This window comes from Scyliorhinus torazame, chromosome 15, assembly GCF_047496885.1.
Source record: "Scyliorhinus torazame isolate Kashiwa2021f chromosome 15, sScyTor2.1, whole genome shotgun sequence".
NCBI classification, from domain to species: Eukaryota; Metazoa; Chordata; class Chondrichthyes; order Carcharhiniformes; family Scyliorhinidae; genus Scyliorhinus; species Scyliorhinus torazame.
The window spans coordinates 10912680-10938135 of record NC_092721.1 but is presented as its reverse complement, the minus strand read 5'-3'; the positions used below and the strand labels follow the sequence as shown (position 1 = coordinate 10938135).

General features: G+C 57.9%; 1 protein-coding gene across 5 annotated transcripts in view; it reads left to right on the top strand.

The window, feature by feature from the left end:
• ubac2 (UBA domain containing 2) overlaps nucleotides 1-25456 on the top strand; it is a 353572-nt gene that overhangs the window by 25163 nt on the left and 302953 nt on the right. For all 5 annotated transcript variants that reach the window (XM_072476077.1, XM_072476075.1, XM_072476073.1 and 2 more), the window contains 2 exons: nucleotides 3107-3234; nucleotides 6106-6225. In XM_072476077.1, the coding sequence (XP_072332178.1) occupies nucleotides 3107-3234; nucleotides 6106-6225 (248 nt within the window). The remainder of the gene's footprint in view (nucleotides 1-3106; nucleotides 3235-6105; nucleotides 6226-25456) is intronic.

The window sequence follows — 25456 nt, the reverse complement described above, 5'->3', positions numbered from 1 at the left end:
GATGAACCAAATCGCCCAGTGTCGAGTATTCTCCACGGTCGACCTAAAATCGGCCTATCATCAACTCCCTATCCGTGCAGAGGACCGCCCCTATACAGCCTTCGAAGCAGCCGGTCGGCTCTTCCGCTTCCTCAGCGTCCCTTTTGGTGTCACAAACGGAGTCTCCGTTTTCCAAAGGGCAATGGATCAAATGGTGGACCAGTACGGCTTAAGGGCTACATACCCGTACTTGGACAACATCACCATCTGCGGCCATGACCAGCAGAACCATGACGAAAACCTGAGGAAGTTCCTGCAGACCGCCCGGGCCCTCAATCTGACATACAATAAAGAGAAATGCGTGTTCCACACAACCCGGTTAGCCATCCTCGGCTACATCGTGGAAAACAGGGTCTTACGGCCAGACCCCGACTGCATGCGCCCCCTTAAGGAACTTCCCCTCCCCCGTAGCCTCAAGGCACTCAAATGGTGCCTGGGGCTCTTTTCCTATTATGCCCAGTGGGTCCCCAGATATGCGGACAATGCCCGTCCACTCATTAAGACCACGGTTTTCCCCCTGACGGCTGAGGCTCAGTCGACCTTCAGTCGTATCAAGGCCAATATCATCAAGGCCGCCATGCACGCGGTGGACAAAACCATTCCCTTCCAGGTAGAAAGCGACGCATCAGACGTCGCCCTGGCTGCTACCCTCAACCAGGCGGGCAGACCAGTAGCGTTCTTCTCCCGAACCCTCAGCGCCTCGGAAATTCGACACTCTGCAGTCGAGAAGGAGGCACAAGCCATAGTGGAGGCTGTGCGGCACTGGAGACACTACTAGCCGGTAGGAGGTTCGCCCTCGTCACCGACCAACGGTCGGTCGCCTTTATGTTCGATAATGCACAACAGGGCTAAATAAAGAATGATAAAATTCTGAGGTGGAGGATCGAACTCTCCACCTACACGTACGATATTACATATCGTCCGGGGAAGCTCAACGAATCCCCAGATGCCCTGTCCCGCGGCACGTGCCAATGCACAGAAAGACCGTCTGCGGGCCATCCACGATGTCCTCTGCCACCCGGGAGTCACCCGGCTTGCCCATTTCATCAAGTCCTACAACCTACCTTCCTCCACTGAGGAGATCAAGGCCATGACCAAGGCTTGCCAGATCTGTGCGGAGTGCAAACCGCACTTCTATCGACCAGATAAGGCCCGCCTGGTAAAGGCATATGGGCCCTTTGAGCGACTAAGCGTGGACTTCAAAGGGCCACTCGCGTCAACCAACCGCAACACCTACTTCCTCACTGTCATCAACAAATTCTCCCGCTTCCCATTCGCTGTCCCCTGCCCCGATATGACCTCGGCCTCCGTAATCAAGGCACTGCACAGCATCTTCACCCTGTTTGGTTTCCCCGCTTATATCCACAGCGACCGGGGTACATCGTTCATGAGCGATGAGCTGCGTCAGTATCTGCTCAACAAGGGCATCGCCTCGAGCAGAACGACCAGCTATAATTCGCGGGGAAACGGGCAGGCGGAGAGGGAGAACGCAACAGTTTGGAAGGCTGTTCTTCTCGCCCTACGATCAAGAAGTCTCCCAATCACCCGCTGGCAGGAGGTCCTACCCGATGCCCTACACTCCATTAGGTCGCTCCTCTGTACGGCCATGAACGAGCCCCCTCACAACCGTTTGTTTGTCTTCCCCAGGAAGTCCACCTCTGGGGTCTCGCTTCCACGTTGGCTGACGACTCCGGGACCAGTTCTACTCCGGAGGCACGTGAGGAGCCATAAGACAGATCCACTGGTCGAGAGAGTCCAACTATTACACGCAAACCCTCAATAAGCCTACGTCGAGCACCCCGACGGCAGGCAGGACACCGTTTCCCTGCGAGACCTGGCACCCGCTGGCTCGCCCACCGACGCCCCGCCTTCCACCGATGCTCCCCTCCCCGCACTGGCGGTCGACTCCGACAGCACCCCCCCAAAGCGCCCCCCTCCCCCCAGCCGGCACCGGCACCAATCACCCTAGTCACCCTGGACACCCCCCCTGCTCCAACGCGGGCAAAGGCTCAGACAACCGTGCTCCCGGATATATCACCACCGAGGACGACCGTATCCGCCGCACCACCGCCGGAGCTGAGAAGATCGACACGGGCAATCAGACCACCCAAAAGACTGAACTTGTAATTCCACTTCACCTCGATGGATTATGCGTTTTTTTTAAAACAGGGGGTGAATGTGGTGAATGGTATCTGTATGCATATGTACCCTTAATGCGTAGGCCCCTTTAAGACCGGGTTTGGAACCCTGGGGGACTCCGCCTCCGGCTCCGCCCCCAGGAAGCTGTATGTAAGGTTATGTTCAGTAGGCAGCGTGCAGTGAGCACACTTCTCGGCAGCTGTCTGGTTCTCTGGTTATTAAAGCCTTTGTATTATCAAACTCCTCTCCTGAGTCGTAATTGAGGGTATCTCATTTTAAATAATCTGCCAGGTAAGAACAATTAAACAACCTGCAGTCCTGTTCGCCAGAAAAGGGACGGCTGAGAGGCGACTTGATAGAAATTGTTTAAATGATAAAGTTTGTGGATAAAAAAGATGTGGAGAAAATGGTTGTGTTTGTAATGGAAGACCAAAGCCAGAGACCCTAAGTATAAGGTGGTCATCAGTAAATCCGATAGGGAATTCGGGAGAAACGTCTTTAATCAGGGAGTGGTGAGGATGTGAACCTCGCTCCCACAGGGTAAGGCATGTCTCTGAGGCCCGGGGAAAGCAGGTAAGTAGGTGTGGAAGAAGGAGATCGGCTGGACAAGAGAAAAACCTGCAGGGACATGGGAGATCGGGACCAATTAGATTGCACAATCTCAAACCGAGCAGTCACATTTTAATAGGCTGACAGGGTGGGGTGAAGTCGGGGGGGGGGGGCAAGAGGATCATGAGCATAAATACCAGCAGAGACCAGATGGGCTGAAGGGTCTGTTTCTGTGCTGCAAATTAATGCCCATTACTTTAATGATGGATCTGTTTGTGATGTGTGGCGCATAAAAGCTGAGACAAGCAAATACATTAAGTCACAGTTTTGTCGTTCACCATGTTGTGCTATTCATTTCTTTTTTCTTTTTATATTGAAGATAAAGCCCCCCTATCCAAGAGTCTTATGGTGGTCTTAAGTACTTTGGCCTTTATTTTAACTGTACCTCTTCAGCAATACCAGCAGTACTTCATCTACAACCTGCACGCAATAAGACAAGATCAGGAGGTAAGTTCTCTGCTGCAGGGGTTGTGAAACTGGGCTCTGTCGAGATTTTCTGAGGGTCTGCAAAGTAAGGTGCAAGTGGGAGGGTGGAGCAGAGCCTTGCGCAGCACACACTCACTGTCTCACCGAGGCTGGGAGCTGGAGTGGAGGAGCGCGTGCAGGTCAATACCTGATTTCTTAATTTCGAGGTGTTGAATATGAATGAAGGGTTTTGACGAAGTAAATCAGGAGGAAGTGTTTCCACTGGCAGGAGGGTCGGTAATCAGGAGGACACAGATTTAAGCAATTGGCAGAAAAACTGGAAGATGGGTGAAGGAGAACAAAAATGCAGTGAGTTACTGTGATCTGGAACATGCTTTCTCTGAGGGTGGTGGAAGCATTTCCAATAATAACTTTCAAAAGGGAATTGGATATAAACTTGAATAGGAAAAGTTTGCAGGGCTATGGGGTAATAATCTTTATTAATGTCACAAGTAGGCTTACATTAACACTGCAATGAAGTTACTGAGAAAATCCCCTGGTCAGTCGCCTGTTCGGGTACACAGGGAGAATTCAGAATGTCCAATTCACCTAACAAGCGTGTCTTTCGGGACTTGTGGGAGGAAACCGGAGCATCCGGAGGAAACCCACACAGACACAGGGAGAACGTGCAGACCGGTCCGGACAGACAGTGACCCAAGCCGGGAATCAAACCTAGGACCCTGGCGTTGTGAAGCAGCAACGCTAACCACTGTGGTACCATGCTGCCCTCAGTGGCAGAGGAATGGGCATCACTGAAAAACCTTTCAAAAAGCCAGAATAGGGAGGGTAGCCTGAATAGACTCTTCCTCTGATGTATGGTTCTCTGATGTTGAATATGTCCTGAATTCTATTAATAATTATTTTATGAATAATTCAAAAGTAATCATTTACCCTAAACTCCCTGTGGTATGATGACAGAATTTGAATTAGAAAACCTTAGGGTTGATGCTGAAATAAACATTTTACCTGTAAGAGGTGTCAACAAGAGTTTGTACACTCAGTCTTTGATACTGAATGTTAGATTAATAGCCCCTTTTAAAGCTGTGACATTCTGCCAAAGTGTAACGTATGCATGTCACTTTAACTTTACAATTCATAACATGCACTCCATGTATAAGTGTGAGAAAGGCTACTTTTTATTTGAGGTGCTTAACTTGCATCATAAGATTTCCCAATATTTTTGGCTATCCGAAATCTAAAAGTGGAATACAGACTGTAACCCGATTTCTTGCATTTATTACCTTGTGTCCAAATAACTAAGCAGATTGATTTAAAACAAAATTTGGAATGTATTGAATAACACAAGTTAAGGCAGCATGAGGGGCCTTGGGTTCTAATTTCTATCTTTCTCAATGGATAGGCACAATGGTATTTTGTCTGCTAAAGCTCTTGTGATGAACCTTAGGGCATTTTCCTCTATTAGATGAGCTATACAAATGCAGGTTGTTAACGTTTGAGAAGATCATTGGTTAAGGTCCTACTCTAGACACTTGAACACATAATCTACATTGACACTCCGAGCTGAGCTGTCGAGATGCCATTTTTCAGACAGGGTGCAAAACCAAGGACCCATTTTCCCCCTAAGATAGATATGAGAGATCCCACCTACCCTATTTCGAAGACCATGGGAGTTCGGTCGCGATTTATCCCTCAATCAACATCTTAACAGGTTATCTGACTGCCATTTGCGGGAGCTTGCTGAGCAAAATTTGTTGCCGTGTTTCTTATGTTGCAGCAATGACATCCCCTTCAGGTACCTGTCCGTTGGATTGGTTCATGACGACGCTAGGCAAGATACTGCAGTGGTTTGCCGTTGCCTTCTACAGTATGGTTGACCAAGAAACACTCTTGTTTTTACTGCCTGCCTTCAGGCGTACTGGAAGGGTTTGCAGGCTGGTAATCAACCTGTTTGGCCATGTTTTGAATGCACCTTCCATGGCCATCATGTCCTGAAGTGTAACTTGAGGCTTCTGGCCTAGAGAAAGAGGCACTCCCGCTATGCCACAAGACCTCCCAGAACTCCCAGAACTTGCACTTCAGAAATACTTCCTTGCCTGTGAAGCGCATTAGAGCATCCTGAAGCTATGAAAGGTGCTTTATAAGTGCAGCCAAAAATTGACAATTTATTTAGGTCATATTTAACCTTTAAAGAAAAGATAGAGGAGAGAAAGCTCAACAGATCTAGTGAGTTAATGCACAAGTTTTGCTGCTACATATCAGGATGTGAGATTAAAACAACTTCCCCAGTCTAGGTTGGATGTCCTGTCAATTGTTTCTCTATAATTAAAGTTGGGGTATAAAGACTGGCTGAACTTGTGGTGATAGTTTTCAAATATAACTTACTCACCTTGTTAACCAAAGATTAATCTGGAGCATGGAGCTGAGGAGGGAGTCTTGTGCCCAGCGCAATGCCTCATGGAATGTACAGCGCAGACCATTTGGGAGCTATGCCGGTCTTTTTGTCTCATGCGAGCCTCCTCCTATTTTAGCTCATCTCCCTTATCCTCAAACTCATTAAATGCCCCTGAAACTTTTGCCTGGGAAAGTGAATTTCTCTTGCCTGGAAAATGGGTACAAGAGTAGAAAAGTATAAAGGCTCACAGGCAAGAAAAGACCAGTTTATCTATCTCGCCTGCCTCAAGCTCATAAAGCCGCAAGGACTATGAGTACACACTTTATCCGCCTTCTCCCCTTGTCCCTCACACCTCTTCTCTCCCTCCTTCGACTCCCTCAGATGATCAAAGTTGGTCCAGGAGGTCACATAATGCAAGTGTTCTCCATAAAAACTCTGATTGTCCATGTTCCAATCCTTAGAGTTGTGTTTTTGAATTTGTGATTTTTGATCTCTTTCAGCTATGGCGAATCATCTGTGCTAGGATTATTTGTCTCGACCTGAAAGACTTATTCTGCAGTTGCCTTCTTATTTACAATTTTAGAATATTTGAAAGAAGATATGGCAGCCGAAAGTTTGCAGTATGTATCATTCTTGAAACTTTTACCCTTGTGTTTTCAGCATAAACTAGAATCATTGCTATCTTGTCTTCCTTCCTCATCCTGAAGCTTTGAATTTTGTTCACTTCCATAAATTGCAGCTCTGCTGCCTCAATCCTAACTTTCACTAAGTCCTGTTCACCCATTGATCCCATGTGCTCACTGACCTGCTCTGGCTCCAAGTCCATCCAGCAATGCCTCAATTTAAAAATTCTCTTTCTTGTTTCCAAACCCTGTTCCTTTCCCCTCCCTATCTCCGTAACCTCCTGAGATCTTTGCGCTCCTTCGATGTTGAGTGTCCCAGATATTAATCACTCGCTGGGCAGCTGTGCTTTCGACTGCTGAGTGCTAAGCTCTGGGATTCTCTCCCTAACCCTCCCCATATCTCTCTCCCTCTAAGACTGTCCCACAGAAACCTACTTTTTTTTGACCAAACTTTTGGTCATCTGTCCTAATATTTCCTTATAAGAGAAAGAATAGGCCAATCAGCCTCTTGAGCCTTCTCCACCAATCATCTAGATCATGGCTGATAATCCCCCTTAGTGCCATTTTCCCCCTCACCATCTCCATATCCCATGATGTCTTTAGTATCTAGAATTCTACGGATCTCCATCTTGAACATACTCAATGACTGAGTTTCCACCGCCCGCGAGGGTAGAGAATTCTAAAGATTTGCCACCCCCTGAGTGGAGGAATTCCTCCTCATCTCAGTCCTAAATGTCTTGCGCTTTATTCTGAGGCTACCCCCCCCCCTCCCGGTTCTAGAAACCCCCAACCAGGGAAACGTCTATCTTGTCAAGCCCTGTAAGAATTATGTATGCTTCAGTGAGATCGCCGCTCATTCATCTAAACCCTAGGGAAGAGCGGTCCAGTTTCCTCAGTCTCTCCTTGTAGCACAGTCCTGCTGTTCCGGGCATTAACCTGGTGAACCTCTGCTGCACTCCCTCAATGGAAAGTACATCCTTCCTTAGGTAAGGAGACCAAAACTGTACGCAATACCCTAGGTGTGCTCTAACCAAGGTTCTACACAATTGAAGCAACACGCCTTTCCCCCTGCACTCAAATCCTCTTGAAATAAGTGTAAAAATACTACGTGCCTTCCTAATTGCTTGCTGCATCTGCATGTTGACCTTCATAATAATCTTTATTATTGTCACAAGTAGGCTTACATTAACACGGCAATGAAGTTACTGTGAAAATCCCTTAGTCGCCACACTCCGGCGCTTATTCGGGTCGTTAATCAGAGGGACACATATTTAGGCAATTGGCAAAAAAACTGGAAGCTGCACGAAGGAAACTAAATGCAGTGAGTTACTGTGATCTGGAACGTGATTTCTGAGCGGGTGGTGGAAGCAGATCCAATGATAACTATCAAAAGGGAATTGGATATAAACTTGAATGGGAAAGGTTTGCAGCGCTGTGGGGCAATAATAATCTTTATTATTGTCACAAGTAGGCTTACATTAACACTGCAATGAAGTTACTGTAAAAAGCCCCTAGACGCCACATTCTGGCTCCTGTTCGGGTACACAGAGGGAGAATTCAGAATGTCCAAATTACCTAACAAGCACGTCTTTCGGGACTTGTGGGAGGAAACCTGAGCACCCGGAGGAAACCCACGCAGACGTGGGGAGAACGTGCAGACTCCACACAGACAGTGACCCAAGCCGGGAATTGAACCTGGGACCCTGGTGCTGTGAAGCAACAGAGCTAACCACTGTGCTACCGTTTCAGTGACTTCTAACTGAGAACACCCAGGTCCCTTTCGACATCAACACTTCCCAACCTTTCACCAGTTAAGAAGTACTCTACACCTCCGTTCCTCCTGCCAAAGTGTACAACCTCACACTTATCCACATTATATTCCATCTGCCATGTTCTTGCCCATTCACCAAACCTGTCCAAATCCCCCTTAATAATCTTTGTATCCTTATCACAACACAGATTCTCACCTGGGTTTGAGTCATCCGCAAACTTGAAAATATTATATTTGGTTCTCACACCCAAATCATCGACATATATCGTGGATGGTGGGGACCGAGTGCTGATCCTTGCAGTACCCCACCAGTCACAGCCTGTCAATCTCAGAATCATCCGGTTATTCCTACTGTTTCCCACCCTTTAACAAATCCATGCCTGAATATTGCCCCTCTATCTCAGGTGCTGTAATTTTTTAATACTAATTTCCTGTGTGGGACCTCTGAGCCTGAGAGTCTCTGCCTCTGAGCCTGTGCGTCTCTGCCTCCGGGACTGAGTGTCACTGCCTCCGGGACTGAGCGTCTCTGCCTCCGGGACTGAGCGTCTCTGCCTCCGGGACTGAGTGTCTCTGCCTCCGGGACTGAGTGTCTCTGCCTCTGAGCCTGTGCGTCTCTGCCTCCGGGACTGAGTGTCACTGCCTCCGGGACTGAGCGTCTCTGCCTCCGGGACTGAGCGTCTCTGCCTCCGGGACTGAGTGTCTCTGCCTCCGGGACTGAGTGTCTCTGCCTCGGGGATTGAGTGTCTCTGCCTCCGAATCTGAGTGTCTCTGCCTCCGGGACTGAGTGTCTCTGCCTCTGGGACTGAGTGTCTCTGCCTCTGGGACTGAGTGTCTCTGCCTCCGGGACTGAGTGTCTCTGCCTCCGGGACTGAGTGTCTCTGCCTCCGGGACTGAGTGTCTCTGCCTCCGGGACTGAGTGTCTCTGCCTCCGGGACTGAGTGTCTCTGCCTCCGGGTCTGAGTGTCTCTGCCTCGGGGACTGAGCGTCTCTGCCTCGGGGACTGAGCGTCTCTGCCTCGGGGACTGAGTGTCTCTGCCTCGGGGACTGAGTGTCTCTGCCTCGGGGACTGAGTGTCTCTGCCTCGGGGACTGAGTGTCTCTGCCTCCGAATCTGAGTGTCTCTGCCTCCGGGACTGAGTGTCTCTGCCTCCGGGACTGAGTGTCTCTGCCTCCGGGACTGAGTGTCTCTGCCTCCGGGACTGAGTGTCTCTGCCTCGGGGACTGAGTGTCTCTGCCTCTGGGACTGAGTGTCTCTGCCTCTGGGACTGAGTGTCTCTGCCTCTGGGACTGAGTGTCTCTGCCTCTGGGACTGAGTGTCTCTGCCTCGGGGACTGAGTGTCTCTGCCTCCGAGACTGAGTGTCTCTGCCTCCGGGACTGAGTGTCTCTGCCTCCGAGACTGAGTGTCTCTGCCTCCGAGACTGAGTGTCTCTGCCTCGGGGAGTGAGTGTCTCTGCCTCGGGGAGTGAGTGTCTCTGCCTCGGGGAGTGAGTGTCTCTGCCTCGGGGAGTGAGTGTCTCTGCCTCTGGGACTGAGTGTCTCTGCCTCCGGGACTGAGTGTCTCTGCCTCCGGGACTGAGTGTCTCTGCCTCTGGGACTGAGTGTCTCTGCCTCCGGGACTGAGTGTCTCTGCCTCTGAGCCCGAGTGTCTCTGCCTCCGGGACTGAGTGTCTCTGACTCTGGGACTGAGTGTCTCTGCCTCCGGGACTGAGTGTCTCTGCCTCTGGGACTGAGTGTCTCTGCCTCTGGGACTGAGTGTCTCTGCCTCTGGGACTGAGTGTCTCTGCCTCTGGGACTGAGTGTCTCTGCCTCTGGGACTGAGTGTCTCTGCCTCTGGGACTGAGTGTCTCTGCCTCTGGGACTGAGTGTCTCTGCCTCTGGGACTGAGCGTCTCTGCCTCTGGGACTGAGCGTCTCTGCCTCCGGGACTGAGCGTCTCTGCCTCCGGGACTGAGCGTCTCTGCCTCCGGGACTGCGCGTCTCTGCCTCGGGGACTGAGTGTCTCTGCCTCGGGGACTGAGTGTCTCTGCCTCGGGGACTGAGTGTCTCTGCCTCGGGGACTGAGTGTCTCTGCCTCGGGGACTGAGTGTCTCTGCCTCGGGGACTGAGTGTCTCTGCCTCGGGGACTGAGTGTCTCTGCCTCGGGGACTGAGTGTCTCTGCCTCGGGGACTGAGTGTCTCTGCCTCGGGGACTGAGTGTCTCTGCCTCGGGGACTGAGTGTCTCTGCCTCGGGGACTGAGTGTCTCTGCCTCGGGGACTGAGAGTCTCTGCCTCCGGGACTGAGTGTCTCTGCCTCCGGGACTGAGTGTCTCTGCCTCCGAGACTGAGTGTCTCTGCCTCCGGGACTGAGTGTCTCTGCCTCTGGGACTGGGCGTCTCTGGGACTGGGCGTGTCTGCCTCTGGGACTTGCCTTGTCTACCTCTGGGACTGCGCGTCTCTGCCTCTGGGACTGAGTGTCTCTGCCTCGGGGACTGAGTGTCACTGCCTCCGGGACTGAGTGTCACTGCCTCCGGGACTGAGTGTCACTGCCTCCGAGCCTGAGTGTCTCTGCCTCCGGGACTGCGCGTCTCTGCCTCTGGGACTGAGTGTCTCTGCCTCCGGGACTGAGTGTCACTACCTCCGGGACTGAGTGTCTCTGCCTCCGAGCCTGAGTGTCTCTGCCTCCGGGACTGCGCGTCTCTGCCTCTGGGACTGAGTGTCTCTGCCTCCGAGCCTGAGTGTCTCTGCCTCGGGGACTGAGTGTCTCTGCCTCGGGGACTGAGTGTCTCTGCCTCTGGGACTGAGTGTCTCTGCCTCCGGGACTGAGCGTCTCTGCCTCCGGGACTGAGTGTCTCTGCCTCCGAGCCTGAGTGTCTCTGCCTCGGGGACTGAGTGTCTCTGCCTCGGGGACTGAGTGTCTCTGCCTCGGGGACTGAGTGTCTCTGCCTCGGGGACTGAGTGTCTCTGCCTCGGGGACTGAGTGTCTCTGCCTCGGGGACTGAGTGTCTCTGCCTCCGAATCTGAGTGTCTCTGCCTCCGGGACTGAGTGTCTCTGCCTCTGGGACTGAGTGTCTCTGCCTCCGGGACTGAGTGTCTCTGCCTCCGGGACTGAGTGTCTCTGCCTCCGGGACTGCGCGTCTCTGCCTCGGGGACTGAGTGTCTCTGCCTCGGGGACTGAGTGTCTCTGCCTCCGGGACTGAGTGTCTCTGCCTCCGGGACTGAGTGTCTCTGCCTCGGGGACTGAGTGTCTCTGCCTCTGGGACTGAGTGTCTCTGCCTCTGGGACTGAGTGTCTCTGCCTCTGGGACTGAGTGTCTCTGCCTCTGGGACTGAGTGTCTCTGCCTCTGGGACTGAGTGTCTCTGCCTCTGGGACTGAGTGTCTCTGCCTCTGGGACTGAGTGTCTCTGCCTCTGGGACTGAGTGTCTCTGCCTCTGGGACTGAGTGTCTCTGCCTCTGGGACTGAGTGTCTCTGCCTCTGGGACTGAGTGTCTCTGCCTCTGGGACTGAGTGTCTCTGCCTCTGGGACTGAGTGTCTCTGCCTCTGGGACTGAGTGTGTCTGCCTCCGAGACTGAGTGTCTCTGCCTCCGAGACTGAGTGTCTCTGCCTCGGGGAGTGAGTGTCTCTGCCTCGGGGAGTGAGTGTCTCTGCCTCTGGGACTGAGTGTCTCTGCCTCCGGGACTGAGTGTCTCTGCCTCCGGGACTGAGTGTCTCTGCCTCTGTGACTGAGTGTCTCTGCCTCCGGGACTGAGTGTCTCTGCCTCTGAGCCCGAGTGTCTCTGCCTCCGGGACTGAGTGTCTCTGACTCTGGGACTGAGTGTCTCTGCCTCCGGGACTGAGTGTCTCTGCCTCCGGGACTGAGTGTCTCTGCCTCTGGGACTGAGTGTCTCTGCCTCTGGGACTGAGTGTCTCTGCCTCTGGGACTGAGTGTCTCTGCCTCTGGGACTGAGTGTCTCTGCCTCTGGGACTGAGTGTCTCTGCCTCTGGGACTGAGTGTCTCTGCCTCTGGGACTGAGTGTCTCTGCCTCTGGGACTGAGTGTCTCTGCCTCTGGGACTGAGCGTCTCTGCCTCCGGGACTGAGCGTCTCTGCCTCCGGGACTGCGCGTCTCTGCCTCGGGGACTGAGTGTCTCTGCCTCGGGGACTGAGTGTCTCTGCCTCGGGGACTGAGTGTCTCTGCCTCGGGGACTGAGTGTCTCTGCCTCGGGGACTGAGTGTCTCTGCCTCGGGGACTGAGTGTCTCTGCCTCGGGGACTGAGTGTCTCTGCCTCGGGGACTGAGTGTCTCTGCCTCGGGGACTGAGTGTCTCTGCCTCGGGGACTGAGTGTCTCTGCCTCGGGGACTGAGTGTCTCTGCCTCGGGGACTGAGTGTCTCTGCCTCGGGGACTGAGAGTCTCTGCCTCCGGGACTGAGTGTCTCTGCCTCCGGGACTGAGTGTCTCTGCCTCCGGGACTGAGTGTCTCTGCCTCCGGGACTGAGTGTCTCTGCCTCCGAGACTGAGTGTCTCTGCCTCCGGGACTGAGTGTCTCTGCCTCTGGGACTGGGCGTCTCTGGGACTGGGCGTGTCTGCCTCTGGGACTTGCCTTGTCTACCTCTGGGACTGCGCGTCTCTGCCTCTGGGACTGAGTGTCTCTGCCTCGGGGACTGAGTGTCACTGCCTCCGGGACTGAGTGTCACTGCCTCCGAGCCTGAGTGTCTCTGCCTCCGGGACTGCGCGTCTCTGCCTCTGGGACTGAGTGTCTCTGCCTCCGGGACTGAGTGTCACTACCTCCGGGACTGAGTGTCTCTGCCTCCGAGCCTGAGTGTCTCTGCCTCCGGGACTGCGCGTCTCTGCCTCTGGGACTGAGTGTCTCTGCCTCCGGGACTGAGTGTCACTACCTCGGGGACTGAGTGTCTCTGCCTCCGAGCCTGAGTGTCTCTGCCTCGGGGACTGAGTGTCTCTGCCTCGGGGACTGAGGGTCTCTGCCTCTGGGACTGAGTGTCTCTGCCTCCGGGACTGAGCGTCTCTGCCTCCGGGACTGAGTGTCTCTGCCTCCGAGCCTGAGTGTCTCTGCCTCGGGGACTGAGTGTCTCTGCCTCGGGGACTGAGTGTCTCTGCCTCGGGGACTGAGTGTCTCTGCCTCGGGGACTGAGTGTCTCTGCCTCGGGGACTGAGTGTCTCTGCCTCGGGGACTGAGTGTCTCTGCCTCGGGGACTGAGTGTCTCTGCCTCCGAATCTGAGTGTCTCTGCCTCCGGGACTGAGTGTCTCTGCCTCTGGGACTGAGTGTCTCTGCCTCCGGGACTGAGTGTCTCTGCCTCCGGGACTGAGCGTCTCTGCCTCGGGGACTGAGTGTCTCTGCCTCGGGGACTGAGTGTCTCTGCCTCCGGGACTGAGTGTCTCTGCCTCCGAATCTGAGTGTCTCTGCCTCCGGGACTGAGTGTCTCTGCCTCCGGGACTGAGTGTCTCTGCCTCCGGGACTGAGTGTCTCTGCCTCCGGGACTGAGTGTCTCTGCCTCCGGGACTGAGTGCCTCTGCCTCCGGGACTGCGCGTCTCTGCCTCGGGGACTGAGTGTCTCTGCCTCGGGGACTGAGTGTCTCTGCCTCGGGGACTGAGTGTCTCTGCCTCGGGGACTGAGTGTCTCTGCCTCCGAATCTGAGTGTCTCTGCCTCCGGGACTGAGTGTCTCTGCCTCCGGGACTGAGTGTCTCTGCCTCCGGGACTGAGTGTCTCTGCCTCCGGGACTGAGTGTCTCTGCCTCCGGGACTGAGTGCCTCTGCCTCCGGGACTGCGCGTCTCTGCCTCGGGGACTGAGTGTCTCTGCCTCGGGGACTGAGTGTCTCTGCCTCGGGGACTGAGTGTCTCTGCCTCCGGGACTGAGTGTCTCTGCCTCCGGGACTGAGTGTCTCTGCCTCCGGGACTGAGTGTCTCTGCCTCCGGGACTGAGTGTCTCTGCCTCCGGGACTGAGTGCCTCTGCCTCCGGGACTGCGCGTCTCTGCCTCGGGGACTGAGTGTCTCTGCCTCGGGGACTGAGTGTCTCTGCCTCGGGGACTGAGTGTCTCTGCCTCCGGGACTGCGCGTCTCTGCCTCGGGGACTGAGTGTCTCTGCCTCGGGGACTGAGTGTCTCTGCCTCGGGGACTGAGTGTCTCTGCCTCGGGGACTGAGTGTCTCTGCCTCGGGGACTGAGTGTCTCTGCCTCGGGGACTGAGTGTCTCTGCCTCGGGGTCTGAGTGTCTCTGCATCCGGGACTGAGTGTCTCTGCCTCGGGGACTGAGTGTCTCTGCCTCGGGGACTGAGTGTCTCTGCCTCGGGGACTGAGTGTCTCTGCATCTGGGACTAAGTGTCTCTGCCTCCGGGACTGAGTGTCTCTGCCTCGGGAACTGAGTGTCTCTGCCTCCGGGACTGAGTGTCGCTGCCTCCGGGACTGAGTGTCTCTGCCTCCGGTACTGAGTGTCTCTGCCTCGGGGACTGAGTGTCTCTGCCTCGGGGACTGAGTGTCTCTGCCTCCGGGACTGAGTGTCTCTGCCTCCGGGACTGAGTGTCGCTGCCTCCGGGACTGAGTGTCTCTGCCTCCGGTACTGAGTGTCTCTGCCTCCGGGACTGAGTGTCTCTGCCTCCGGGACTGAGTGTCTCTGCCTCCGGGACTGAGTGTCTCTGCCTCCGGGACTGAGTGTCTCTGCCTCCGGGACTGAGTGTCTCTGCCTCCGGGACTGAGTGTCTCTGCCTCCGGGACTGAGTGTCTCTGCCTCCGGGACTGAGTGTCTCTGCCTCGGGGACTGAGTGTCTCTGCCTCGGGGACTGAGCGTCTCTGCCTCCGGGTCTGAGTCTCTCTGCCTCTGAGCCTGAGTGTCTCTGCCTCCGAGCCTGAGTGTCTCTGCCTCCGGGACTGAGTGTCTCTGCCTCGAGCCTGAGTGTCTCTGCCTCTGGGACTGAGTGTCTCTGCCTCCGGGACTGAGTGTCTCTGCCTCCGAATCTGAGTGTCTCTGCCTCCGGGACTGAGTGTCTCTGCCTCTGGGACTGAGTGTCTCTGCCTCCGGGACTGAGTGTCTCTGCCTCCGGGACTGAGTGTCTCTGCCTCCGGGTCTGAGTGTCTCTGCCTCCGGGACTGAGTGTCTCTGCCTCCGAATCTGAGTGTCTCTGCCTCCGGGACTGAGTGTCTCTGCCTCTGGGACTGAGTGTCTCTGCCTCCGGGACTGAGTGTCTCTGCCTCGGGGACTGAGTGTCTCTGCCTCGGGGACTGAGTGTCTCTGCCTCCGAATCTGAGTGTCTCTGCCTCCGGGACTGAGTGTCTCTGCCTCCGGGACTGAGTGTCTCTGCCTCCGGGACTGAGTGTCTCTGCCTCCGGGACTGAGTGTCTCTGCCTCCGGGACTGAGTGTCTCTGCCTCCGGGACTGAGTGTCTCTGCCTCCGGGACTGAGTGTCTCTGCCTCCGGGACTGCGCGTCTCTGCCTCGGGGACTGAGTGTCTCTGCCTCGGGGACTGAGTGTCTCTGCCTCGGGGACTGAGTGTCTCTGCCTCGGGGACTGAGTGTCTCTGCCTCGGGGACTGAGTGTCTCTGCCTCGGGGACTGAGTGTCTCTGCCTCGGGGACTGAGTGTCTCTGCCTCGGGGACTGAGTGTCTCTGCCTCGGGGACTGAGTGTCTCTGCCTCGGGGACTGAGTGTCTCTGCCTCGGGGACTGAGTGTCTCTGCCTCGGGGACTGAGTGTCTCTGCCTCGGGGACTGAGTGTCTCTGCCTCGGGGACTGAGTGTCTCTGCCTCCGGGACTGAGTGTCTCTGCCTCCGGGACTGACTGTCTCTGCCTCGGGGACTGAGTGTCTCTGCCTCCGGGACTGCGCGTCTCTGCCTCGGGGACTGAGTGTCTCTGCCTCGGGGACTGAGTGTCTCTGCCTCGGGGTCTGAGTGTCTCTGCCTCGGGGTCTGAGTGCCTCTGCCTCCGGGACTGAGTGTCTCTGCCTCAGGGACTGAGTGTCTCTGCCTCCGGGACTGAGTGTCTCTGCCTCCGGGACTGAGTGTCTCTGCCTCGGGGACTGAGTGTCTCTGCCTCCGGGACTGAGTGTCTCTGCCTCGGGGACTGAGTGTCTCTGCCTCGGGGACTGAGCGTCTCTGCCTCCGGGTCTGAGTCTCTCTGCCTCTGAGCCTGAGTGTCTCTGCCTCTGAGCCTGAGTGTCTCTGCCTCCGAGCCTGAGTGTCTCTGCCTCCGGGACTGAGTGTCTCTGCCTCCGGGACTGAGTGTCTCTGCCTCTGGGACTGAGTGTCTCTGCCTCCGGGACTGAGTGTCTCTGCCTCTGAGCCCGAGTGTCTCTGCCTCGGGGACTGAGTGTCTCTGCCTCGGGGACTGAGCGTCTCTGCCTCCGGGTCTGAGTCTCTCTGCCTCTGAGCCTGAGTGTCTCTGCCTCTGAGCCTGAGTGTCTCTGCCTCCGAGCCTGAGTGTCTCTGCCTCCGGGACTGAGTGTCTCTGCCTCCGGGACTGAGTGTCTCTGCCTCTGGGACTGAGTGTCTCTGCCTCCGGGACTGAGTGTCTCTGCCTCTGAGCCCGAGTGTCTCTGCCTCTGAGCCCGAGTGTCTCTGACTCTGGGACTGAGTGTCTCTGCCTCCGGGACTGAGTGTCTCTGCCTCCGGGACTGAGTGTCTCTGCCTCTGGGACTGAGTGTCTCTGCCTCTGGGACTGAGTGTCTCTGCCTCTGGGACTGAGTGTCTCTGCCTCTGGGACTGAGTGTCTCTGCCTCTGGGACTGAGTGTCTCTGCCTCTGGGACTGAGCGTCTCTGCCTCCGGGACTGAGCGTCTCTGCCTCCGGGACTGAGCGTCTCTGCCTCCGGGACTGAGTGTCTCTGCCTCCGGGACTGAGTGTCTCTGCCTCCGGGACTGAGCGTCTCTGCCTCCGGGACTGCGCGTCTCTGCCTCGGGGACTGAGTGTCTCTGCCTCGGGGACTGAGTGTCTCTGCCTCGGGGACTGAGTGTCTCTGCCTCGGGGACTGAGTGTCTCTGCCTCGGGGACTGAGTGTCTCTGCCTCGGGGACTGAGTGTCTCTGCCTCGGGGACTGAGTGTCTCTGCCTCGGGGACTGAGTGTCTCTGCCTCGGGGACTGAGTGTCTCTGCCTCGGGGACTGAGTGTCTCTGCCTCGGGGACTGAGAGTCTCTGCCTCGGGGACTGAGTGTCTCTGCCTCGGGGACTGAGTGTCTCTGCCTCGGGGACTGAGTGTCTCTGCCTCCGGGACTGAGTGTCTCTGCCTCCGGGACTGAGTGTCTCTGCCTCCGAGACTGAGTGTCTCTGCCTCCGGGACTGAGCGTCTCTGCCTCTGGGACTGGGCGTCTCTGGGACTGGGCGTGTCTGCCTCTGGGACTTGCCTTGTCTACCTCTGGTACTGCGCGTCTCTGCCTCTGGGACTGAGTGTCTCTGCCTCTGGGACTGAGTGTCACTGCCTCCGAGCCTGAGTGTCTCTGCCTCCGGGACTGCGCGTCTCTGCCTCTGGGACTGAGTGTCTCTGCCTCCGGGACTGAGTGTCACTACCTCCGGGACTGAGTGTCTCTGCCTCCGAGCCTGAGTGTCTCTGCCTCCGGGACTGCGCGTCTCTGCCTCTGGGACTGAGTGTCTCTGCCTCCGAGCCTGAGTGTCTCTGCCTCGGGGACTGAGTGTCTCTGCCTCGGGGACTGAGTGTCTCTGCCTCTGGGACTGAGTGTCTCTGCCTCCGGGACTGAGCGTCTCTGCCTCCGGGACTGAGTGTCTCTGCCTCCGAGCCTGAGTGTCTCTGCCTCGGGGACTGAGTGTCTCTGCCTCGGGGACTGAGTGTCTCTGCCTCGGGGACTGAGTGTCTCTGCCTCGGGGACTGAGTGTCTCTGCCTCGGGGACTGAGTGTCTCTGCCTCGGGGACTGAGTGTCTCTGCCTCTGGGACTGAGTGTCTCTGCCTCTGGGACTGAGTGTCTCTGCCTCTGGGACTGAGTGTCTCTGCCTCTGGGACTGAGTGTCTCTGCCTCTGGGACTGAGTGTCTCTGCCTCTGGGACTGAGTGTCTCTGCCTCCGAGACTGAGTGTCTCTGCCTCCGAGACTGAGTGTCTCTGCCTCGGGGAGTGAGTGTCTCTGCCTCTGGGACTGAGTGTCTCTGCCTCCGGGACTGAGTGTCTCTGCCTCGGGGAGTGAGTGTCTCTGCCTCTGGGACTGAGTGTCTCTGCCTCCGGGACTGAGTGTCTCTGCCTCCGGGACTGAGTGTCTCTGCCTCCGGGACTGAGTGTCTCTGCCTCTGGGACTGAGTGTCTCTGCCTCTGGGACTGAGTGTCTCTGCCTCTGGGACTGAGTGTCTCTGCCTCTGGGACTGAGTGTCTCTGCCTCTGGGACTGAGTGTCTCTGCCTCTGGGACTGAGCGTCTCTGCCTCCGGGACTGAGCGTCTCTGCCTCCGGGACTGAGCGTCTCTGCCTCCGGGACTGAGCGTCTCTGCCTCCGGGACTGAGCGTCTCTGCCTCCGGGACTGCGCGTCTCTGCCTCGGGGACTGAGTGTCTCTGCCTCGGGGACTGAGTGTCTCTGCCTCGGGGACTGAGTGTCTCTGCCTCGGGGACTGAGTGTCTCTGCCTCGGGGACTGAGTGTCTCTGCCTCGGGGACTGAGTGTCTCTGCCTCGGGGACTGAGTGTCTCTGCCTCGGGGACTGAGTGTCTCTGCCTCGGGGACTGAGAGTCTCTGCCTCGGGGACTGAGTGTCTCTGCCTCGGGGACTGAGTGTCTCTGCCTCGGGGACTGAGAGTCTCTGCCTCCGGGACTGAGTGTCTCTGCCTCCGGGACTGAGTGTCTCTGCCTCCGGGACTGAGTGTCTCTGCCTCCGAGACTGAGTGTCTCTGCCTCCGGGACTGAGTGTCTCTGCCTCTGGGACTGGGCGTCTCTAGGACTGGGCGTGTCTGCCTCTGGGACTTGCCTTGTCTACCTCTGGGACTGCGCGTCTCTGCCTCTGGGACTGAGTGTCTCTGCCTCGGGGACTGAGTGTCACTGCCTCCGGGACTGAGTGTCACTGCCTCCGAGCCTGAGTGTCTCTGCCTCCGGGACTGCGCGTCTCTGCCTCTGGGACTGAGTGTCTCTGCCTCCGGGACTGAGTGTCACTACCTCCGGGACTGAGTGTCTCTGCCTCCGAGCCTGAGTGTCTCTGCCTCCGGGACTGCGCGTCTCTGCCTCTGGGACTGAGTGTCTCTGCATCCGAGCCTGAGTGTCTCTGCCTCGGGGACTGAGTGTCTCTGCCTCGGGGACTGAGTGTCTCTGCCTCGGGGACTGAGTGTCTCTGCCTCTGGGACTGAGTGTCTCTGCCTCCGGGACTGAGCGTCTCTGCCTCCGGGACTGAGTGTCTCTGCCTCCGAGCCTGAGTGTCTCTGCCTCGGGGACTGAGTGTCTCTGCCTCGGGGACTGAGTGTCTCTGCCTCGGGGACTGAGTGTCTCTGACTCGGGGACTGAGTGTCTCTGCCTCGGGGACTGAGTGTCTCTGCCTCGGGGACTGAGTGTCTCTGCCTCCGAATCTGAGTGTCTCTGCCTCCGGGACTGAGTGTCTCTGCCTCTGGGACTGAGTGTCTCTGCCTCCGGGACTGAGTGTCTCTGCCTCCGGGACTGAGTGTCTCTGCCTCCGGGACTGAGTGTCTCTGCCTCCGGGACTGAGTGTCTCTGCCTCCGGGACTGAGTGTCTCTGCCTCCGGGACTGAGTGTCTCTGCCTCCGGGTCTGAGTGTCTCTGCCTCGGGGACTGAGCGTCTCTGCCTCGGGGACTGAGTGTCTCTGCCTCGGGGACTGAGTGTCTCTGCCTCGGGGACTGAGTGTCTCTGCCTCGGGGACTGAGTGTCTCTGCCTCCGAATCTGAGTGTCTCTGCCTCCGGGACTGAGTGTCTCTGCCTCCGGGACTGAGTGTCTCTGCCTCCGGGACTGAGTGTCTCTGCCTCCGGGACTGAGTGTCTCTGCCTCCGGGACTGAGTGTCTCTGCCTCGGGGACTGAGTGTCTCTGCCTCTGGGACTGAGTGTCTCTGCCTCTGGGACTGAGTGTCTCTGCCTCTGGGACTGAGTGTCTCTGCCTCTCGGACTGAGTGTCTCTGCCTCTGGGACTGAGTGTCTCTGCCTCTGGGACTGAGTGTCTCTGCCTCTGGGACTGAGTGTCTCTGCCTCTGGGACTGAGTGTCTCTGCCTCTGGGACTGAGTGTCTCTGCCTCTGGGACTGAGTGTCTCTGCCTCTGGGACTGAGTGTCTCTGCCTCTGGGACTGAGTGTCTCTGCCTCCGAGACTGAGTGTCTCTGCCTCCGAGACTGAGTGTCTCTGCCTCGGGGAGTGAGTGTCTCTTCCTCGGGGAGTGAGTGTCTCTGCCTCTGGGACTGAGTGTCTCTGCCTCCGGGACTGAGTGTCTCTGCCTCCGGGACTGAGTGTCTCTGCCTCTGGGACTGAGTGTCTCTGCCTCCGGGACTGAGTGTCTCTGCCTCTGAGCCCGAGTGTCTCTGCCTCCGGGACTGAGTGTCTCTGACTCAGGGACTGAGTGTCTCTGCCTCCGGGACTGAGTGTCTCTGCCTCCGGGACTGAGTGTCTCTGCCTCTGGGACTGAGTGTCTCTGCCTCTGGGACTGAGTGTCTCTGCCTCTGGGACTGAGTGTCTCTGCCTCTGGGACTGAGTGTCTCTGCCTCTGGGACTGAGTGTCTCTGCCTCTGGGACTGAGTGTCTCTGCCTCTGGGACTGAGTGTCTCTGCCTCTGGGACTGAGCGTCTCTGCCTCCGGGACTGAGCGTCTCTGCCTCCGGGACTGAGTGTCTCTGCCTCCGGGACTGAGTGTCTCTGCCTCCGGGACTGAGCGTCTCTGCCTCCGGGACTGAGCGTCTCTGCCTCCGGGACTGCGCGTCTCTGCCTCGGGGACTGAGTGTCTCTGCCTCGGGGACTGAGTGTCTCTGCCTCGGGGACTGAGTGTCTCTGCCTCGGGGACTGAGTGTCTCTGCCTCGGGGACTGAGTGTCTCTGCCTCGGGGACTGAGTGTCTCTGCCTCGGGGACTGAGTGTCTCTGCCTCGGGGACTGTGTCTCTGCCTCGGGGACTGAGTGTCTCTGCCTCGGGGACTGAGTGTCTCTGCCTCGGGGACTGAGTGTCTCTGCCTCGGGGACTGAGAGTCTCTGCCTCCGGGACTGAGTGTCTCTGCCTCCGGGACTGAGTGTCTCTGCCTCCGGGACTGAGTGTCTCTGCCTCCGAGACTGAGTGTCTCTGCCTCCGGGACTGAGTGTCTCTGCCTCTGGGACTGGGCGTCTCTGGGACTGGGCGTGTCTGCCTCTGGGACTTGCCTTGTCTACCTCTGGGACTGCGCGTCTCTGCCTCTGGGACTGAGTGTCTCTGCCTCGGGGACTGAGTGTCACTGCCTCCGGGACTGAGTGTCACTGCCTCCGAGCCTGAGTGTCTCTGCCTCCGGGACTGCGCGTCTCTGCCTCTGGGACTGAGTGTCTCTGCCTCCGGGACTGAGTGTCACTACCTCCGGGACTGAGTGTCTCTGCCTCCGAGCCTGAGTGTCTCTGCCTCCGGGACTGCGCGTCTCTGCCTCTGGGACTGAGTGTCTCTGCCTCCGAGCCTGAGTGTCTCTGCCTCGGGGACTGAGTGTCTCTGCCTCGGGGACTGAGTGTCTCTGCCTCTGGGACTGAGTGTCTCTGCCTCCGGGACTGAGCGTCTCTGCCTCCGGGACTGAGTGTCTCTGCCTCCGAGCCTGAGTGTCTCTGCCTCGGGGACTGAGTGTCTCTGCCTCGGGGACTGAGTGTCTCTGCCTCGGGGACTGAGTGTCTCTGCCTCGGGGACTGAGTGTCTCTGCATCTGGGACTGAGTGTCTCTGCCTCGGGGACTGAGTGTCTCTGCCTCGGGGACTGAGTGTCTCTGCCTCGGGGACTGAGTGTCTCTGCCTCCGGGACTGCGCGTCTCTGCCTCGGGGACTGAGTGTCTCTGCCTCGGGGACTGAGTGTCTCTGCCTCGGGGACTGAGTGTCTCTGCCTCGGGGACTGAGTGTCTCTGCCTCGGGGTCTGAGTGTCTCTGCATCCGGGACTGAGTGTCTCTGCCTCGGGGACTGAGTGTCTCTGCCTCGGGGACTGAGTGTCTCTGCCTCGGGGACTGAGTGTCTCTGCATCTGGGACTGAGTGTCTCTGCATCTGGGACTGAGTGTCTCTGCCTCGGGGACTGAGTGTCTCTGCCTCGGGGACTGAGTGTCTCTGCATCTGGGACTGAGTGTCTCTGCCTCGGGGACTGAGTGTCTCTGCCTCGGGGACTGAGTGTCTCTGCCTCGGGGACTGAGTGTCTCTGCCTCCGGGACTGCGCGTCTCTGCCTCGGGGACTGAGTGTCTCTGCCTCGGGGACTGAGTGTCTCTGCCTCGGGGACTGAGTGTCTCTGCCTCGGGGACTGAGTGTCTCTGCCTCGGGGTCTGAGTGTCTCTGCATCCGGGACTGAGTGTCTCTGCCTCGGGGACTGAGTGTCTCTGCCTCGGGGACTGAGTGTCTCTGCCTCGGGGACTGAGTGTCTCTGCATCTGGGACTGAGTGTCTCTGCCTCGGGGACTGAGTGTCTCTGCCTCGGGGACTGAGTGTCTCTGCCTCCGGGACTGAGTGTCTCTGCCTCCGGGACTGAGTGTCTCTGCCTCGGGAACTGAGTGTCTCTGCCTCCGGGACTGAGTGTCTCTGCCTCCGGGACTGAGTGTCGCTGCCTCCGGGACTGAGTGTCTCTGCCTCCGGTACTGAGTGTCTCTGCCTCTGGGACTGAGTGTCTCTGCCTCCGGGACTGAGTGTCTCTGCCTCCGGGACTGAGTGTCTCTGCCTCCGGGACTGAGTGTCTCTGCCTCCGGGACTGAGTGTCTCTGCCTCCGGGACTGAGTGTCTCTGCCTCGGGGACTGAGTGTCTCTGCCTCGGGGACTGAGCGTCTCTGCCTCCGGGTCTGAGTCTCTCTGCCTCTGAGCCTGAGTGTCTCTGCCTCCGAGCCTGAGTGTCTCTGCCTCCGGGACTGAGTGTCTCTGCCTCGAGCCTGAGTGTCTCTGCCTCTGGGACTGAGTGTCTCTGCCTCCGGGACTGAGTGTCTCTGCCTCCGAATCTGAGTGTCTCTGCCTCCGGGACTGAGTGTCTCTGCCTCTGGGACTGAGTGTCTCTGCCTCCGGGACTGAGTGTCTCTGCCTCCGGGACTGAGTGTCTCTGCCTCCGGGTCTGAGTGTCTCTGCCTCGGGGACTGAGCGTCTCTGCCTCGGGGACTGAGTGTCTCTGCCTCGGGGACTGAGTGTCTCTGCCTCGGGGACTGAGTGTCTCTGCCTCCGGGACTGAGTGTCTCTGCCTCCGGGACTGAGTGTCTCTGCCTCTGGGACTGAGTGTCTCTGCCTCCGGGACTGAGTGTCTCTGCCTCCGGGACTGAGTGTCTCTGCCTCCGGGACTGAGTGTCTCTGCCTCCGGGACTGAGTGTCTCTGCCTCCGGGACTGCGCGTCTCTGCCTCGGGGACTGAGTGTCTCTGCCTCGGGGACTGAGTGTCTCTGCCTCGGGGACTGAGTGTCTCTGCCTCGGGGACTGAGTGTCTCTGCCTCGGGGACTGAGTGTCTCTGCCTCGGGGACTGAGTGTCTCTGCCTCGGGGACTGAGTGTCTCTGCCTCGGGGACTGAGTGTCTCTGCCTCGGGGACTGAGTGTCTCTGCCTCGGGGACTGAGTGTCTCTGCCTCGGGGACTGAGTGTCTCTGCCTCGGGGACTGAGTGTCTCTGCCTCGGGGACTGAGTGTCTCTGCCTCCGGGACTGAGTGTCTCTGCCTCCGGGACTGACTGTCTCTGCCTCGGGGACTGAGTGCCTCTGCCTCCGGGACTGCGCGTCTCTGCCTCGGGGACTGAGTGTCTCTGCCTCGGGGACTGAGTGTCTCTGCCTCGGGGACTGAGTGTCTCTGCCTCGGGGACTGAGTGTCTCTGCCTCGGGGACTGAGTGTCTCTGCCTCGGGGTCTGAGTGTCTCTGCCTCGGGGTCTGAGTGCCTCTGCCTCGGGGTCTGAGTGCCTCTGCCTCCGGGACTGAGTGTCTCTGCCTCAGGGACTGAGTGTCTCTGCCTCCGGGACTGAGTGTCTCTGCCTCCGGGACTGAGTGTCTCTGCCTCCGGGACTGAGTGTCTCTGCCTCCGGGACTGAGTGTCTCTGCCTCCGGGACTGAGTGTCTCTGCCTCGGGGACTGAGTGTCTCTGCCTCGGGGACTGAGCGTCTCTGCCTCCGGGTCTGAGTCTCTCTGCCTCTGAGCCTGAGTGTCTCTGCCTCTGAGCCTGAGTGTCTCTGCCTCCGAGCCTGAGTGTCTCTGCCTCCGGGACTGAGTGTCTCTGCCTCCGGGACTGAGTGTCTCTGCCTCTGGGACTGAGTGTCTCTGCCTCCGGGACTGAGTGTCTCTGCCTCTGAGCCCGAGTGTCTCTGCCTCCGGGACTGAGTGTCTCTGACTCTGGGACTGAGTGTCTCTGCCTCCGGGACTGAGTGTCTCTGCCTCCGGGACTGAGTGTCTCTGCCTCTGGGACTGAGTGTCTCTGCCTCTGGGACTGAGTGTCTCTGCCTCTGGGACTGAGTGTCTCTGCCTCTGGGACTGAGTGTCTCTGCCTCTGGGACTGAGTGTCTCTGCCTCTGGGACTGAGTGTCTCTGCCTCTGGGACTGAGCGTCTCTGCCTCCGGGACTGAGCGTCTCTGCCTCCGGGACTGAGTGTCTCTGCCTCCGGGACTGAGTGTCTCTGCCTCCGGGACTGAGTGTCTCTGCCTCCGGGACTGAGTGTCTCTGCCTCCGGGACTGCGCGTCTCTGCCTCGGGGACTGAGTGTCTCTGCCTCGGGGACTGAGTGTCTCTGCCTCGGGGACTGAGTGTCTCTGCCTCGGGGACTGAGTGTCTCTGCCTCGGGGACTGAGTGTCTCTGCCTCGGGGACTGAGTGTCTCTGCCTCGGGGACTGAGTGTCTCTGCCTCGGGGACTGAGTGTCTCTGCCTCGGGGACTGAGAGTCTCTGCCTCCGGGACTGAGTGTCTCTGCCTCCGGGACTGAGTGTCTCTGCCTCCGGGACTGAGTGTCTCTGCCTCCGAGACTGAGTGTCTCTGCCTCCGGGACTGAGTGTCTCTGCCTCTGGGACTGGGCGTCTCTGGGACTGGGCGTGTCTGCCTCTGGGACTTGCCTTGTCTACCTCTGGGACTGCGCGTCTCTGCCTCTGGGACTGAGTGTCTCTGCCTCGGGGACTGAGTGTCACTGCCTCCGGGACTGAGTGTCACTGCCTCCGAGCCTGAGTGTCTCTGCCTCCGGGACTGCGCGTCTCTGCCTCTGGGACTGAGTGTCTCTGCCTCCGGGACTGAGTGTCACTACCTCCGGGACTGAGTGTCTCTGCCTCCGAGCCTGAGTGTCTCTGCCTCCGGGACTGCGCGTCTCTGCCTCTGGGACTGAGTGTCTCTGCCTCCGAGCCTGAGTGTCTCTGCCTCGGGGACTGAGTGTCTCTGCCTCGGGGACTGAGTGTCTCTGCCTCTGGGACTGAGTGTCTCTGCCTCCGGGACTGAGCGTCTCTGCCTCCG